This window comes from Sminthopsis crassicaudata, chromosome 2, assembly GCF_048593235.1.
Source record: "Sminthopsis crassicaudata isolate SCR6 chromosome 2, ASM4859323v1, whole genome shotgun sequence".
NCBI lineage: Eukaryota > Metazoa > Chordata > Mammalia > Dasyuromorphia > Dasyuridae > Sminthopsis > Sminthopsis crassicaudata.
Genome location: NC_133618.1, coordinates 437,622,314 through 437,641,406, shown reverse-complemented (window position 1 = coordinate 437,641,406; position 19,093 = coordinate 437,622,314). Strand labels below are relative to the sequence as shown.

At 41.7% G+C, this 19,093-nt stretch overlaps 1 protein-coding gene across 5 annotated transcripts in view; it reads right to left on the bottom strand.

Moving 5' to 3' along the window:
• Positions 1-16,506, bottom strand: part of TOX2 (TOX high mobility group box family member 2) — a 307,223-nt gene extending 290,717 nt beyond the window's left edge. For 2 of the 5 annotated variants that reach the window (XM_074292384.1, XM_074292387.1), the window contains exon 1: positions 16,197-16,506. In XM_074292384.1, the coding sequence (XP_074148485.1) occupies positions 16,197-16,298 (102 nt within the window). In that variant the 5' untranslated portion in view covers positions 16,299-16,506. Of the gene's footprint in view, positions 1-14,853; positions 14,973-16,196 lie in introns of those variants that run through there. The other 3 variants (XM_074292386.1, XM_074292385.1, XM_074292388.1) reach the window with 3 other exon arrangements.
• Positions 16,507-19,093: the final 2,587 nt, after the last annotated feature.

Here is a 19,093-nt window from a genome sequence, read left to right as displayed (position 1 = left end):
CCTGGTGAAATCATATGTGGTATGTGGCATCCAATTCTTATTATTACCTTTTAAGAAGGATATTAACATGCTGGAAGATGTCCACAAGAAAGCAACTAGCAGTGAAAAGACTAGAACCCATGGCATTTAAGGTTTAGTTGAAAGAACTGGGGAAATTTAGCCTAAAAAAGAGAATGGATATAACCATTTGTTCCCAAATATTTAAAAGGTTATTATTTGCTTTCACAAGTGAAGGGGAGAAAAGGAGGGAGAGATTTTGAAACTCAACTTTAAAAAAAAAAACAGATATTAAAATGTTTTGCATGCAATTGAAAAAAATAAAATGCATTTTTAAAGAGGAAAAACATTTTTAAAGGCTGTCACATAAAAGGAAAATAAACCTTTTCTCTGGCCCTAGAGGATAGAAAACCTAGAATTGCAAATAGGTCAAAGGACCTGGGTAGGCATCCTGGGTCCTACTTATACAGTTTTGGGAAAGTCACTTACCTCTGTGGATTTTCAGCTTCTTTCAGTTTCATAGGCTTGTTTATAAACAAGTCATCAATTAGCAATCAGGTCTAGATTAACAGAGGAAGAAGTAAGTAGTCTAAATAGTCCCATCTCAGAAAAAGAAATAGACCAAGCTATTAACCAACTTCCTAAGAAAAAGTCCCCAGGACCAGATGGATTTACATGTGAATTCTACCAAACATTTAAAGAACAACTAACTCCAATGCTATGTAAACTATTTGAAAAAATAGGGATTGAAGGAGTCCTACCAAATTCCTTCTATGACACAGACATGGTACTGATACCTAAACCAGGTAGATCGAAAACTGAGAAAGAAAACTATAGACCAATTTCCTTAATGAATATTGATGCTAAAATCTTAAATAAGATATTAGCAAATAGACTTCAGAAAATCATCCCCAGGATAATACACTATGACCAAGTGGGATTTATACCAGGAATGCAGGGCTGGTTTAATATTAGGAAAACTATTAGTATAATTGACCATATTAATAATCAAATTAATAAAAACCATATGATCATCTCAATAGATGCAGAAAAAGCATTTGATAAAATCCCACATCCATTCCTACTAAAAACGCTTGAGAGTATAGAAATAAATGGACTATTCCTTAAAATAATAAGGAGCATATATTTAAAACCTTCAGTAAACATCATATGTAATGGCGATAAACTAGAACCTTTCCCTTTAAGATCAGGAGTGAAACAAGGTTGCCCACTATCACCATTACTTTTCAATATAGTACTAGAAACGCTAGCCTCGGCAATAAGAGCTGAGAAAGAGATTCAAGGAATTAGAGTAGGAAATGAGGAAATCAAATTATCACTTTTCGCAGATGACATGATGGTATACTTAGAGAACCCCAAAGACTCTGCTAAAAAGCTATTGGAAATAATTCAGAATTTTAGCAAAGTTGCAGGATACAAAATAAATCCACATAAATCCTCAACATTTTTATACATTAACAACACAATCCAACAGCAAGAGATACAAAGAGAAATTCCATTCAAAATAACGGTCGATAGTACAAAATATTTGGGAATATATCTACCAAAGGAGAGTCAGGAATTATATGAGCAAAATTACAAAACACTTGCCACAAAAATAAAGTCAGATAATAATTGGAAAGACATTCAGTGCTCTTGGATAGGCCGAGCGAATATAATTAAGATGACAATACTCCCTAAACTAATCTATTTATTTAGTGCTATACCAATCAGACTTCCAAGAAACTATTTAAATAACCTAGAAAAAAATAACAACAGAATTCATATGGAACAACAAAAGGTTGAGAATTTCAAGGGAAGTAATGAAAAAAAAATTAAGTGAAGGTGGTCTAGCTGTACCTGATCTAGAACTATATTATAAAGCAACAGTCACCAAAACCATTTGGTATTGGCTAAGAAATACCCTAGTTGATCAGTGGCATAGGTTAAGTTCACAGGGCAAGATAGTGAATAAAAATAACAATCTAGTGTTTGACAAACCCAAAGATCCCAAATTTTGGGATAAGAATTCATTATTTGACAAAAACTGCTGGGAAAACTGGAAATTAGTATGGCAGAAACTAGGCATGGACCCACATTTAACACCACATACTAAGATTAGATCAAAATGGGTCCAAGATTTAGGCATAAAGAACAAAATCATAAATGAATTGGAGGAACATGGGATGGTTTACCTCTCAGACTTGTGGAGGAGGAAGGAGTTTGTGTTCAAGGGAGAACTAGAGACCATTATTGATCACAAAATAGAAAATTTTGATTACACCAAATTAAAAAGTTTCTGCACAAACAAAACTAATGCAAACAAGATTAGAAGGGAAGTAACAAATTGGGAAAACATTTTTACAGTTAAAGGTTCTGATAAAGGCCTCATCTCCAAAATATACAGAGAATTTACTTTAATTTATAAGAAATCAAGCCATTCTCCAATTGATAAATGGTCAAAGGATATGAACAAACAATTTTCAGATGATGAAATTAAAACTATTTCCGCTCATATGAAAGAGTGTTCCAAATCACTATTGATCAGAGAAATGCAAATTAAGACAACTCTGAGATATCATTACACACCTGTCAGATTGGCTAAGATGACAGGAACAAATAACGATGAATGTTGGAGGGGCTGTGGGAAAACTGGGACACTGATGCATTGTTGGTGGAGTTGTGAAAGAATCCAACCATTCTGGAGAGCAATCTGGAATTATGCCCAAAAAGTTATCAAAATGTGCATACCCTTTGACCCAGCCATACTACTACTGGGCTTATATCCCAAGGAAATACTAAAAAAAAGGGAAAGGGACCTGTATGTGCCAAAACGTTTGTGGCAGCCCTTTTCATAGTGGCTAGAAACTGGAAAATGAACGGATGCCCATCAATTGGAGAATGGTTGGGTAAATTATGGTATATGAATGTTATGGAATATTATTGTTCTGTAAGAAATGACCAACAGGAGAAATACGGAGAGGCTTGAAGAGACTTACATCAACTGATGCTAAGTGAAACGAGCAGAACCAGAAGATCATTATACACTTCAACAATGATACTGTATGAGGATGTATTCTGATGGAAGTGGATATCTTCAACATAGAGAAGAGCTAATCCAATTCCAATTGATTAATGATGGACAGAATCAGCTACATCCAGAAAAGGAATACTGGGAAATGAGTGTAAACTGTTATTTTTACCTTCTGAATCCAATTCTTCCTGTGCAACAAGAAATTCGGTTCTACACACATATATTGTATCTAGAATATACTGTAATATATTTAACATGTATAAGACTGCCTGCCATCTGGGGGATGGGGTTGGGGGAGGAAGGGAAAAAATCTGAATAGATGTAAGTGCAAGGGATAATGTTGTAAAAAATTACCCATGTATATGTACTGTCAAAAAAAGTTATAATTATAAAATTAAATTTAAAAAAATTAGCCATCAGGTCCTTTCCAGCTGAAAACTATGATCTTATGACCAATAAGAAGGACCCTAACAGAACACTGATCACTAACCCCCCCCCAAAAAAAAACCTTTAAGATAGTCTTTACATATCAATTCACCTACTATCCTGATTTAAGCACTGCCTTAAAAAGCACCAATGAGAAAATTAACAAAACTAACACTATGATCTCATGAGGTAGGAGATTTGATTATCTCTACAGAGAGCAACCAATCTATGCAAGAGGTTAGCATGTGAGCATCTAGTGGATAGTAGTGTACACAAAGAGAGCCTGCCAGCTCTATATCAATCAGACCCCAGGACCCTTCATCAATAAGTTATCCTCAGAGCCAAAGAAGCAAACCAACAATAAAAGAAAGACATGGGCTGGATCTGAAATGTCCTAATACTAATTATCTGAGACAATGTATAAAAACTGATTCTTTAATTCATCCACTCTTTTAGCTTTTTTATTGTTGTTCAACTATTTTTCAGTCATATAAACTCTTCATGACCCTATTTAGGGGTTTTCTTGGCAAAGATTCTAGAGTGGTTTACCATTTCCTTCAGCTCATTTTACAAATCACGAAACTGAGGCAAACAGGGTAAAGTGACTTATCCAGGGTGATAGTGAGTCCAGATTTAAACTGAGGATCACAAATATTCCTGACTTCAGAATTGTCACTCTATCCACTATATTCTTTTGTTGCCATCCTAGCTTTTTTTTTTTAATTGAGATTTAAATGTTCTGCCTTGATCGCCACTGATTTTGTTAAAATTCCCAAGGACAAACATGTTTGTCCATCACAAAACTTAAAAGGTAACAAAAAAGGAATGGAAAGAGCACTGGGTTGGGGACAAGAAGATCTGGTTCTACAGTCAGTTCTGCTACTTATATTGTTTGACTTCTACATAGTCATCTGAGGGTAAACCCATACCATTCCACCTTCACATACACACTTCTAGCTTCTTTTCCTGTGTTGTCTTCCCCCATTAGAATATAAGTTTTTGAGGGCAAAGACTATCTTTCTTTTTGCATATATTTTATTCCTATATTACTGTTCTAAGGAGTAATCACAATAATTACTGCTTAGTGCAAAAATATCTGGCACATAGTAAATACTTAATAAAAGCTTGTTGACTTCACCTCTCTAAGTTATTTTCTTCCTATTTTAAGTATCTAGAAGTCTCCTGTAGTGTTACTCCCCACCAGTATAGATCATAACCTTCAGAGATAATCATCATCATAACCACTCAGTCAATTAATAAGCATTTATTAAGCATTTACTATGATGATATCATTGGTCCTTTTTGAGAATAACAGACAAATGACAACAATTATGTGCATTGAGCTAAGTGTTAGTTGGAAATATAAAAGAAAGCAAAAATTTTAAAGTGATTGTGCCAGAAAAATTCCTCCCCAGGGGTTGAGTATCTCTGACTCTGGCTTGAGAATCCCTAGGGTACAACCTGTGCAATCCATCCTTAGAAACATCCTCGAAATCCTTTGAGTTATGTAAGGCTGTCAGAGTTCATACCACAATGAGCTATTATACTGGAGGGAGGGCTGAATTAGGTGGGTCAAAGAACAGTCCCTGTCTAACCTCACAGTATTCAGGTAAGGATTCACTGAACGGCATTGTTGAAGAACAGTTAGTGTTCTGGACTTTGTGCTGGCTATTATAAGAAATATAAAAGCAAAAAGACACAGAACCTGGCTTCATGGAGCTTTATGATTAAAATAAGCCAATGAAGTGGTTTATTCAAATTTATTTTTTCATAGTAACAATGATAATGATAACTAACATTGTAACACTGTGAGGTTTGCAGAGCATTTTATGTATACTTTCATTTGAGCCTAACAACAGCCCTGTAAGAAAAAGGTGCTATTATTATCCCCATTTTACAGCTGAGTTCTGCTCAGGGTCATATAGCTAGTAAAAGTCTGAAGTGGAATTTGAACTTGTCTTCCTGACTCCAAAGTCATTGTTCAAATTACCATGTTGTTCATCCTTCATTTCCTAAGAGAACCAATTATAGCACGGGGCGATGACTTGCTTGTGAATTGGATTTAAGTGAGGCAAAGTTGCACAAAGTCATTGTCTTATTCTCTTCTAGTCAATAAAAACCAGTAGTAGAACAAAAGTCAAGATGACTGACGATGACTTGGGGAGTGGTGGATGACCTTGGCATTTTCTAAGTTTGATCAAACTTTAAGCACCTTCTTCAACCACTTTCAAGGCTGTTGGAACAAATCATTCTCATCTATCCATTCTACTGGGTGAAGCTTTCACATGTTTGGGATAGATATCTCCCTAACACACGGATGGGCTGGAGACCTGTCCGTTATCCTCAACCTGGTCTAAACTATCTGCTGAGTTGGTTTTACTAGAGTGTGGCCATTGCACATGTTACAGCTGCAGGTGAGAGACAGGTAACAGGTAGAAACCAAAGGTGGATGAGCAATTCTGAAAAGGTATCTCACGCCAAAGGTTCTAGTTCTCCTTAAACATCATTGTACACATTTGAGGTACTATTAAAATTCCACCATGGACTGTGAGAGATGGAAAGCATTTGAGGGTTAATTATTCATAGGTTTATAGAACTACAGAAGACATTACATCTATAGATAGATACAGGCAGTATCTATAAACTCACCATTTATTTTATAGATTGTGAATTCAAATCCAGAGAAGAAAAGTGAGGTTCCTGAGATCCCAAAACCAGAGGTAGCAAAGCCAGTGTAGGACTCCACCAATTGAGGCCACCAATTTAAGGCTTTCTCACCTTCACAGGAATGCGGCCCTCTCCCCAAGATTTGCATTAAAGAGAACATAAATATGGATCCTTAAAGATGTTTTCTTATCTAAATCTGGAGGTGTTGCTTCCTCACACCAGGGAGCAAATGTCTTTACAAATCTGCCTAGAGTTTAAAAGCAACACAATGAGAGTTGGGGCCCTATCCTGCCATCTTTTAGTGACACAAAATAAAATAGGAGAAAGTCAGAAAACATTATACACAACTATTAAGGGGGTGCATGGTAGTCATTGGATGGAAAATTGCTAGAAAAACCCATTAGCAGCATAATAACTTATTTTTAATGTTGAGCTGTTAGGAAAACACAATTATATGCTTCATTTATACTGAAAGATATCATCCAGCATACGGTAAAAACACTCTGTGCTCTATTTAAAACAAAAAACACACATAACTAGCTGGGAGAGAACTTGAAGGGGGGGGGAAGCATTGTCCATCTGGATGGCTGGTACCCTTCCCTCCTCTTCTCCTATGCCATCCCCATTCACAGGCAACTCCCCAAGCTCGAGTCAGTAATCTGCATATAGATTTGGAAAGGCCTGGGCTTCCTATGCAGATGAAAGCAGAAAATGCACAGACATGAAAAAAAGAAGCAATTGTAAGATATATCCCAGAACTTTATTTCCAGACACAGAAATAGCTAGAAAAAGACTTCACCTGGGGTGAAAAGGGAAGAAAGACAGAGAGATAAAGATAAAGAGAGAGACAGAGACAGAGAGGAGAAAGAGAGAGAGAGAGAGGAAAAAGAAGAAAGAGAGGAAAAAGAGAGAGAGAGAAAGAAAGAGAGAGAAAAAGAGGGGGGGCAACAATGGAAGGGAAGAAATGTATAGTCCAAGATAGCTCATCCAGTCAGAAGCAATCTCTGCACCTCCAGGGATAATTGTGTTCTGAATTTCATAACCATTTGGGGCCTTTTCCTTTATGAATAAGCAATAAAACACAGGATTGGAGTTAGATGGGCTTCTCCAATCGCTCTTTCCAGGAAGGGGTGGGGGGAGAAGAAAAGGAAGAAAGGTGGGGGTTGAAGAGGGAGAAACTGGTCTGAGAATGACAAAAGGAACTTTAGGCATCATATAGAGATAAAAAAAAAAAGAAAAAATGAAAAAAAAAGAACCTGCAAAATAAGAGGGGTCTGCAACCCAAGCCAGCTTGACTTTTTTTTTCCTATCTGCATATTTGGGGATCAGGACTTCAAGGGGAAATCAAATAAGACTGACCTTTACGCCCAGGCTATTACATAAGATCAGTCTAGTTTTCAACCAAAATATGTCTATTATTCCAAAAAGGAATGAGGAGAAATGTCTCTGCCTCCCCATATACAGACAAAACAATAATCTTCAGGGCTGGAGAAGCTTGCATTACATACTCTGGAATCTGATTTCATAAGGCCCAAGGCAAAAAGAGCTTGTACTCTTACTATTACACATAAAAGACCCTGGCCATCCACACCCTGACTGGAAGAAGGAGGGAATTTACTGAAACGCTTCCAAGTCCAAAATAAAGTACTTTTGAACAAGGTTTTCCCAGTCTCAGAGGGACATATTCTTCTATAAGAGGAAACTCAGTTTCTAGATCAAAGACAAAAGGTAAGGGAAAGGATAAAAGATTAGATCATTTCTTTTTTTGAGATATTTTCAGTAATATTTATTTTCTTTTTTTTAATATACTGTCACCCCAATGACATGCTCTACTCTTCCCCACCACCACCATAGAACCTTCCCTTATAACAAATAAACAAAACAAAACAACACATCAGCCTTGTCTGAAAATGTATGCTTCATTCCATCTATTGTCCACCATCTTTTAATTGACATGGAGGAAGAATGCTTCACTATCAAGTTCTCAAGTGTTCTGAAGTTCCAACTGCCAACTAGGTCATTTCTTTGTCCTACACACCATTTCTGAGTGCAGTCAAATGTCCAGCTCTTAGAAGGAGAATCTTGAAGAATAAGGAGAGGTAAGAGGACTGTTAGCTCCAAATCAATAAAGCTTGGAAAGAAGACCTATCTTTTTGTACTACCCTTTCACCATGCTTAGTAAATCACAATGCCAAGGAGTAGGACCACCAAAATTTATTCATTAGGTTGACCTGGGGCAGATTCCATTTCTGACAAGTTCTCAAACTACTCTTGCAAATTAATCCCAGTTTTTTAATTATCTGTAATTTTACAGCCTTCTATTAACAAGCTTGTTCTAAGTTTCTCACATTTGATTTCTGCTCCCACCTCTTCATGTGGTCACACTGAGTTTCTTCGATGTTATGCATGTGGACCACAAATTATGGCAGATTCTATGAAACTAGAGAGAGGTCAAAAGATAAACTATATCTCTGTTTTCTGATGACCAACCTAGTTAAGTTCAAAGGCTCTTATCAAGCTATCCACACTATCATGAATTTTTCAACCACAAGGGCTCTAATAGATTTGGGTTCTGGATTATAAAATTCACTAGCAGAAGTCTCCATACCAACAAAATTACATGTCCTCAAAATATTGCAGTAAGTTTTAAATCTAAAACCCAGTAGGACAAGAACTCTAATAAGTCCCCTACCTACCCCTACTGCCCCCCATATCATCTACACACTGTTATGAGCAAGGTAGATTATTTTATTTCACTGAAGATTTCTATAGGTTTGGGAAGTGGTTTTCCCAAGTGCATTAGCACCCAAGAGGTGGGCGTTAAATTACATCTGCACTGAAGGGTGAACCTGTCACTAACAGCTGTTTACTTTTCAAAGATTGGCAGAGCTCCTGAAATGTGCCTGATTGATGGTCCTGCAAAGATTCTGTTCTAAAAAACTGGGAAATCAAAGGCAGAGGGAGGTGAGCTTCTCCAAGGTGAGCTGCCCTCAGTCTTCAGCCTGAAGGAAGATTTCTTTCTCTATAGGCACTGGACATGAGACCACAGCTTTTCTTGGAGGAGCTGGACCACAGAGCTGCTGATTGGCTATGGTCTCTGGGGACCAAGATGGGACTTCCTTTACCCATGGGATCTTACACTTAGAGTTAAGGATTAATTGGGGCCACCTCCATTTTACAGATGTGGAAACTGAGGCTCTCACAAGCAATTTGAATTCAGTCTGACCCCAAACCCAACAATTTTTTTTTACCATATCACATGGTCTATCAATCTAGAAGGCACCCTGATACTGAAGAAAATGTAATAAACTGATTCCCTCTAAATCAGAAATTAGATTTAGAGCTGGAAAAAAAAGAAGTCCAGCTAATCTACCCCCCCTTGTTGATAAGGAAACTGCAGTTTGGAAGATAATAAATGGAAGTCATGATTTGAATACAAGACCCCTGACTCCAAACTCAATATTCTTTCCACTCACTTCAGGGCAGCAGCGAAGTCTTCTCAAATAAGCAACTCAGTGATATGTGGGAGAATTCCAGGATATTGGCAAGAAAACGCACAATGATAATTAAGATAACATAAAAGTTTACTGGATGAAATATTAAAACAAATCAACTTGTTTTCCAAGGTTCCCAACCGAGGACAGAACACTCTACAACAAAGTAACCACCTGCACGGAGATTCTGCACCATAGTGCTGTAGCATATGACAGAAATTTAAATTGTATGGCAGCTATTCTAAGTATCAGAGTAATTCATCAAAATTTATTACCCCATCTCATACAACATCTTTCCACTAAGATGTAAAATTGCAATTTACCACAACCCATTAAGTTAATAATTACTTACCATATGGTTTCAATGCTACTCCCAAACCAAACTAAAGAGAATCATGGAGGATTTGGCCTGTGTAAATAAGATACCCGTCAGTTGCTCTTAGCTTATGAGTTACAAGAGATGCACCAAAGACAAATTAAAAGTTCTGGCAAAATTAGGTTCTGTAAAATGAAAAAACAAAAACTATACCTGGGCATTTTTAGTCAATATCCTTCACATATATGTTCCTTAGTAAAATAATGCTCAGGTCTACACCTCTGCCAGTCATTCAGAGGGTTCTGGCAAAAGAGCTTCCATTTGTCTAAATTACCTAATATGTTAGTGAATTAACAAGTATTTATTAAGTACTTATTGTATACTGGACATTGTGTTAAGCATCATGCTTAGGAAAAGCAAAAACTGTCTCTGTCCTCCAAGGCAATGGACCCAGTGATAAACACAATAACAAGTGCATACCAAAGCATACAAAGTAGATAGAAGGTAATCTCATTGCAGAAGGAATTAGCAATTGGGGTTTGGAGAAGCCTTCTGAAATAAAGTAGAACTAGAGCTTAAAAAAAAAAAAGGAGGCATTGGGGCATGTGTTACTCAGATGAGATCAGAGTGATTTCACAGTTCATAAACTTATTAATCCCTTCTTGGCCTTCCTCTGATATTCGTACAATGGAAAGAATACTGACTCAGGAAACAGAGGACCTGGGTTTAAATACCCCTTCTGATGCTTGCCATCTGTGTGATGTTAGGTAACCTTCCTCATCTATAAAGCTGAAGAGCTTGAACTCAGTGGTGTCTGAGATCTCTCCCAGCTCTAGATTCTGTGTCAGGTACTATGTCAACCACACAGTCAGAAAACTGATGGGGATAGATGCTGGGCAGAAACAAAAAAGTCAGACTGACAGGAGTTTCAAAGGCAAATAAGCAAAATAGGCTAATATTCATGCTCCCTAGCAAGGGCCTCACAGAAGCCAAGGAAAACTACCTACCGACTGAGTGAATCTCTCACTCCTAGAGAGGAGCTGGGTAGGGATGGAACACAAGCCAAAGGCCAGCAACTGGGGAGAGGTGTAGGGAGAGAAGGGGAAGAATCCTCTGTACAAGATACTGAAATCCTACTCAGATTCCACGAGCTATTTAAGTCGTTGGCTCTTTTTAGTGGAAATCTATGTGTAGCCCCAAAACAGTAAAGAAAAAGGAAGACCATCAGTCCCATATTCTTTTAGAAATTAAGGGATGAGAAGGAAAAGTTCACTAAGCTCCAGACCAAGGCTGTGACCACTGACTTCAGACTGCTTTAACCTTCAGAGGCTTTTCTGCCCTGGGTCAAAGGCTATGCTGAAGGTGTTTGTGGCTTCTTCCAGGCCTGGGCAGGAGAAGAACTATATTAAGGGCTATTTATACTCAGTGAGGCTGTGTGCTCTGGGCTCCACTCTGTAGTCTAGTCTGTCGAGCCATAGCAGCCCTGCAGACCTACGGAAGGTCAAAGGCAGCACAGAGATGAAGACTTTCCTGGCCATCGCCAAGGCTTCCTATTTCTTTCCTACTTTTCACAGAAGTCCAGTTTTAAGCTGGAAGAGATATTAGAGGCCATCTCTCTTATTTTACAGTTGAGGAAATTGAGGCTTAAATACATGAAGTGACTAGCAGAGCCAGCATTTGAACTTGTATCCTTTGGTTCTAGAGCCATTCATCATTCCAAGGAGTATCCTAGAAGTGGGGGAGGAAGGAAGGGGGAGAGAACCTGTATCTTAGAGCTGAATGATGCAAAGATTCCATTGACCCAGCTCCCATGTTGAAAAAAAATTCATCCTTCATCTGTTCATTAAAAAAGTCCTTAACAGTTTTCAAAGCGCTCATTTGAACATCACAACACTATGGAGAAGTAAAGCAAAGGATGATTATCTCTCTTTCTTACAGATGAGAAAACTGACATACAGAAAGCAAACTTTCCAGCTTAACAATCTGATTTGCCAGGGGTCACACACAGAATTAGTGCAAAAATTGTTTCTCCTCTTCTGCTATGTGTCACTTCCTAAGGAGCTAATGTATGGAAGGCTACTTCTCCAATATGGAGCCAAGAAAGCCTGATCTGATTGTGATATTAAAATATTTGAAGGTCAAGCTCAGAAAAGAGGGGTAAAATTTGCTTTAAAGGGCCAAACTTACTAAAGGGAGAAAGTTACCGAAAGGCTCGGCAGGCTTTGGCTCAACATAAGAAACCATTAAAGTTAGCCAATAATGATAAGTTGCCTCAGTCAAACCACAAAGCATTTATTAAGTGCCTACTGAATTAGGTACTAGGAATACAAGGACAAAAGGGAAAATAGTTCCTGTCCTTAAGGATCTTAGACTTGGAGGGGGGAGAGATATGAGACAAAACAATAGTGATGACGATAACAGCTAGCATTTATATAGTGCTTTAAAGTTTGCAAAGTATTTCACAAAAATTATCTCACTTGATCCTCACAACAATCCTATGAGATAAGTGCTATTATTATCCCTATTTTACAGATGAGAAACTGAGGCAGACAGGTGGTTAAGTGTATTGCTCTGGGACAGGGAGTAAATATTTCAATTTGAACTCAGGACTTCCTGAATTCATCTAGTTTTCAATCCACTGAGACATCTAGCTGACTACATATATATATTTATTTATAAAATAAATATGAGGTAATTTAGGGAGAAGGATCCTAGCAGCTGAGGGTGAGAAGTGGGAGGTGACAAAGAAAAATGAGTTCTATACTTTGGAGAGGACTGGGGAAAGGGAAACCAAAGATTTAACCAAGCAAATCTCCTTCATACCTCCAATGATGGAGGTGGCAGGAGTAAGGTGGCAAGTGCTTTAGACTGGAGCCAAGTGATCCAGGTTGTAAATCTTGACTTTACCACTAACTGCCAGGCATTCTTAGTCAAGTCACTTCCCTTTCTATGGCCCACAATTTCCTCTTTTATAAATCAAAAAATGTAGGAATAGATATTCCCTTTTAGCTCCAGGGGTTTGTAGCAAGGGAGATGACTTGAATAATTTCTTACAGCTATAGTTACTCCTATCTTTTCTATGAGGGATGTTTGACACCTATGAATGCCTTCTGGGCCACAGAACCAATATATCCAGTATGACTTTCCCTTCCCCTGTTTTAGTTACTTCAGGCCAAAACAACAGCAACACCTGGTGGTAGTGGCTGGGGCCCTCTGAGTTCCTTTAAGGCACCCAATATATAGGGGCTGTTGCTCATCACAAGACAATTTCTACCTTATAACCTTACAGCCCCAGGAAAGAAGCCATGAATGAGTCCAGACCAGAACTGCCCAAGCTTTCCTTATATATTAAGAAAAAGTTTAAAGAAACAAACATATGCTCCCCCTTCAGCACAGATCACATGACTATCTCTGCACACAAATGCTTGAAGAACTAAATTTTCCTTTCTGAATTCCCATCCTAGGACACCAAAGGGGCGTTTTACATGATGATCACTGGATCAAGCATTCGGTAAAACCTGGGACAGAGGAAAGCAAACAAAGTTAGGTAGATTTGTCTTTATTTCCCCTGCAATCTCTGTTTTCAAAGCTGAATTTGAGATTTATGGGACATCTCAGCTGCCGTCCCCAGACCCCACATGGAATACATGACACAAATCTTTCACATAATTTTTGCTCTCCTTCTTGTAAGTGTTCAGATTTAAAACAGGAATTCTTGGCTCATTCTGGTGACTCTAAAATAAAAACAGCCAAAGTGAAACAGAAAACTGCATATTAAATGAAACTCACCTAAAAAGAGTTGGAGACATTTCTGCAATTGATCAACCATTCTAAAACACAGCTATTTGTAATTTCACATTAAAAGGGGATAAAAACAAGATACAAAACAATTTCACGAACCTGACATGAAAGAGGGTATTCAGAAAAGCATATTTCTATATGTTCATTCTATTTCACAAGATTAGAATAAAGGGACTTTATCACAGAAACATAGATTTAGAGCTGCAATGGGCCTTAGAGGTCATTGAGATTAATTCCCTCATTTTAGGATGAAAAAAAAAAAAAATGATGCTCCAAGGGATTTAAATGACTTGCCCAGGTACACAGAAGAATTAAGTGTCTGAGGATTGAAACCCACATCTTCCTGGTTCTAAATTCAATTCTCTATCCATTAGGCCACTATCTTTATCTAGGGCTAGCTCTGTTATAGCCTCTTCTACTTTTCACATTCTGGGCGTATGTGGGAAGCATGGAGAGTGAAAGCTCCCGAAGCAAGACTGAATTGTTTCTTGCCAGGCTATTCCGGAATTTCCTTCTCGCTAACCTTTTGCTGGGACTCCTTCTCAGCCCAGGTGTGATGGGATGGTCCTTGTGAAGAATGATTCCCGGTAATGGACATCCCACTGCTTTGCTCCTCCTGGCTGAAAGACCGATTCCTTAAATACCTCTGACGCTCCCCAGTATCCCCTGAGGATTCTGGTTCACAGACCCCGCAGCTCAAAGATGCTCTCCCTGCAGCATCAAGCAGCGAAATCTAGGTTGCCAGGTCTGTCTGTCATGGAGGGAGGGAGGGATAGCTCTGCGTAGCTCTAGGTAGGTTTCTGCGTTGTGCTCACCAGCAGTTAACTCGGGTGCATATGCTTGTGTGCATTCGTGTATGCATGTGTGCTTGTGTTGTAAGAGCAAAGAGAGAAGGAGCTTATGGAGACAGGGGCTAAAAAACCTTCAAACCCTGAGCTGTGCAAATGAAAACAAATCGATAAACAGACCGGCATCTCCCCAGTAGCCGAACATCCGCAAGCCAGGTGACACGGCCCCTTAAACCCGAGGCCAAAAGAAACCCAGAGATGTCTGGGTAAAGCATTAGGAAGCAAACAAACAAACAAAATACAGATCACAAATAAGGCTAACTCACTCACCGTAAAGCTCTTCCTGCCCATTCTGAACATTTTCCAGCCTGAGCCCCCGGAGAGGCCGGAGCGAGCACGGTTTGCTGGGAGCAGCCTGGCCAACCCTGCCTCTCCGCCCGCGACCGCGGCGCCCCCTCCCCCACCCCTCGCCACACAACGCAAGCAGGACTGACTGTTTCGCAGTTTGTCTCTGCACTGGGGCATTTAGAAAACTGCGGGGGGGGGGGGGGGGGGGGGCGGGGGGAGAGAGAGAAACCTTGTAAACCATCTCCGATCTCCCTTCCCTCTTCCCTTTAGGTACGGACACATATAATTCCAAGCGGATAAACGCCCAGCTCAAATGGTCAATAGAGCTTTTAAACTGACTTTTGAAATTCCCTCCTCCAAGGGGGAAAAAAAGGAACTTAGTCGCGTTTAACACTTTATCTCCAAGAAAGCCAAGGTGAAGTTAAAACTACTCTTCCACTCGACACCAGCCTCTGGCCTGGAGGGGTGGGGGTGGGGTGCTCTGTGTGACACCTTTTATTATTAGGGAGGGTGTGGGGGGAGACAACTAGAAACTGGAGATGAGCTGGCGATCCTTCCATTTCCTAAGAGATGATCCAGGGGCTGGGCGGTCGCGAGACTCAAACTGTGCAAACAACCAAGAGGAGTCTAAGAGCAATGAAGGGGACCCCAGCGGACCGCCCTGCTGGTGGCGGCGGCGTGATCGCTGTTACTGGAGCCAGTGCCGATTACTTTGGGACTTCGTCGTTTGGGAAGCGTCTGTTTGTAAATAACTCCGGGATGTCTCCCAGCTCGGCTGTGACAGCTTCTACTCAGCAATTAGACTTTTAAAGCCCAAATTAACGTCAACACCAAGAAGTTAAAAGCCCCCGAAGCGGGCATGAGGAGGTTGGTGCGCGCAGGGAGGAGGGAGATCTGGGAAGAGAGGAGTCCAGAGTGCGGAGCCTCAGGGAGGCGAGTTTTCTCCTCGGGTGCCGGGTGAAGCAGCAGCCCTTTGAGCCCCAAATCCAAACCCATCCCCATTTCCAAACCCAACCTCCCTCCCTCTCTTCTTCCTCCTCCTCTTCCTCTTCTTTCTCCTCCTCCTCCTCACTGGCAGCAGGGGGATGGGGGAAGGGGGCGCTCGCCCCTGTCCCGGGCCAAGGGAGGGAAGGAAGGAAAGACAGGACACAGGGCTCCCGGCACCCGGCCAAGTGCGCTCCTTTCAGACCTCAGGCCGGAAGACATGGGTGGGGGTGGGGGGTAGGGGGAGAACATAGGACAAAAAGCGGCAGCCAGCCCGGGTCCGGGTCCCTGCCGGTGCCCCAGAGCCCCTAGAGTCGCGCATCCTCCCAGCCCACACTCACCTTATTACAGTGGTAATAGTCCAAGTGGCCCAGGCAAGTTGGGTCTGCGCCGGGTAGGGCGCCCACCGCCGTCGGAGCCGCAGGGTAGAACCTCACGTCCATGCCGGGGATGCGGGCGCAGCGCAGCAGAGGGCGAGGAGGAGGAGGAGAAGGAGGAGGAGGAGAAGGAGGAGGAGGGCGAGGAGGAGGACGAGGAGGAGGAGGAGGATGAGGAGGCGGAGGCAGAGGCGGAGGGAGCTCCAGCGGGCATGAAACCGACTCGGGCTGCCGCTCTGCCTGGATCTGAGTGCGTGCGTGAGTGAGTGAGTGAGAATGAGTGTGAGTGTGTGTGCGCGGGGGGCGGGGCGGGGAGAGGGGAGGTGCTGGCGGGGCGGGCGGGGAGCGACTGGAGCCCCGGCTCCTGCCTATTGTTCCTGGAGCCTAGGGCCGGCCCGGGGCGGGGTGGGGGTGGGGGGGAGATAGGGGAGTGGAGAGGGAGCGGGACCAGCAGATCCCCCACTCCCGCCCGCCTGTCCCCAGGCTCCGGAGAGGAGGCGGGAGCGGGAACCTGAGCCGGCCGCTTTTGCCAAAGCTCGCTGTCTCCGGCCCACCTGAGCTCAGAAAAGGGGCTCACAAGCCTGCTCCCTGTCCCGGGCCGCAGATAGATGTAGTAGGGAGATGCTTGTCTGTAACCCGCAGAGATCGAGGCACCGACCCAGGGGGAGAGGGAGAAGATGGCGCTTTGGCTCCTCTCTCTCGCTGCCGCTCCCGACCCCCGGCCAGTGCACCTGCTCCGGACTGGAGCGTCCCGGGGACCGTGTGGCGGGAGTCTGAGGCCGCGCCGGGGCCAGGCTGCTTGTGGACCCTGAGGACAGCGCACTCGGGAGTGGGGCCGAGGGCGCTGGGCAGAGGCCGGGGGCCAGGCCGCTGCCCGGGAAGGGGCGAGTGAGGGAGTGACCGAGCAAGCCTGCAAAACTCCGTGGCCCGGAGGAAGGAGAAACTAGAGCAAAGTAGAAAGCAGAACCTAAAGTGACAGATGAGCCGCTGCCCAAGGAGCAGGGTCCGAGCTAGAAGCTCTCCTCTCCAATTAGTGGACCAGTGAAAATCCCAGGAGCTGGGCAAGCTGCCTCTGTGGCCGGAAATTTGGGGTTCTGATTTCGCCCGTATCTTGAGTTGTGGGATGCCCTGGCAGGTGGTTGAGAAAGAGGAAAAGGCCCCGGAGAGAGGCAGGAAGCTGAAAGCTTAGGCGGCGAAATTCGAGCGTAGACTGAAGGAACTGGGGGTGCTGGGTCTTTAGAAGAAAAGCGGGGAGGATGAACAAGATCACTGCCTTAAGTCTCCAGAGTTATACTATTGGAGAAATATTAGAATTATTCTGCTTGGGCCCCTCAGAACAGAAGTAGGAACAGCGGATGGAATTTATAGGGAGGCTGATTTCAGCCTCAGAAGGGCGACCTTCTTAAAAACCAGAGGTGCCCAACAATAGGATGGTTCCTCCATGGAATGGGATAAACTGCCTATGAGGTAGAGTGCTCCAGATCATTGGGGCTCTTCAAACCACCACTTCTTCTCAAGGATGAGCTTTTCTCTTTGTCTTTTCTTACACTGTTTTCCTCTTCGTGCAACATCCTCCTCTCTCTTCTCCACTTGTTCAGAAATTCTCCTTCTTACAAAGTCCTCCCTTTTCTGGAAAACCTTTCTTGGTTGGCTCCAGTGATCCATTCCTGTCTCCTGGGAGCTCTATATTTGTAGTTGGAGCCTTAGCATGTACGGCCCATGCATGATGACAAGTCCCCATAATGTCTTCTCCATTCAACTAAGTGGTAAGCTCCTTGAAGACAGGGGAATATATTCAACTTCCTCTCTTTCCGTTGCTCAGTACAACATAGCAGCTTAATAAATATTTGTTGAAAGAGTAAATGCTCTGGATCAATGACTGGGGGAGGGGAGGATAATAAAGGAAAAAAATAAAAGTCTGTTCGACCATAAAAAGTATATAATTCTGTACCTCCTCTTACCCACCTCCTGGTCTCTGTTTACACCTCCCCACCCATATGTATTCAGCCACCATTGACAAATATTTTCCAGCTGGGGCTGGAAGCCCCAGAAACTATCATATAGCTAAACCCAGAGTCTATAAGCAAGACTTGAATCTGCAACCTTTTATTCCCACAACAAATTATAACCACATAAAGAAGGCATTTATAGTCCCTTTATTTCACAGTGGAAAAAAAAAAGCAGAATGAGGGAAGTGTGTAACTTCTTGGTGACACATTAAGTAATGATGGAGACTAGAACCGTAATCTCCTAATTCCCACCCCTAAATTCTGTCCATTGCGCTGTAATATTTTCCCTTTAGTATATACTTATTCCCTCACTGGACTCTTCCTATGTGACCTTCATGAGATCCCCACTCTAGAGGTATCTGAAATTGAGCCTGGAGTTTACTTGTATCCAACTTACTTCATTGAAAATATTATTGGCTGGTCTTGTGATGAAGAGAGCCATCTGCACCCAAAGAAAGGATTGTGGGGACTGAGGGTGAATCACAACATAGTATTTTCACTTCACTTCACACTGCTGTTTGCTTGCATTATTTCTTTCTCATTTTATTTCTTTTTTGATATGATTTTTCTTGTGCAGTATAATAATTGTGGATATATGTATAGAAGAATTGCACATATTTAATATAGATTACTTGCCCTCTAAGGAAGGTGAGGGTGGGAAGAGAGGGAAAAAATTTGGAACACAAAGTTTTGCAAGGGTGAATATTGAAAATTATCTATGCATATATTTTGAAAATAAAAGCTTTAGTAATAAAAAAGGAAAATGAAAAAATGAAAATATAATTGGCAGACTTACTGGAATGATTTGCCATTTCCTTCTCTAGTTCAGACAAGACTAAGTGGCTTCCCCCC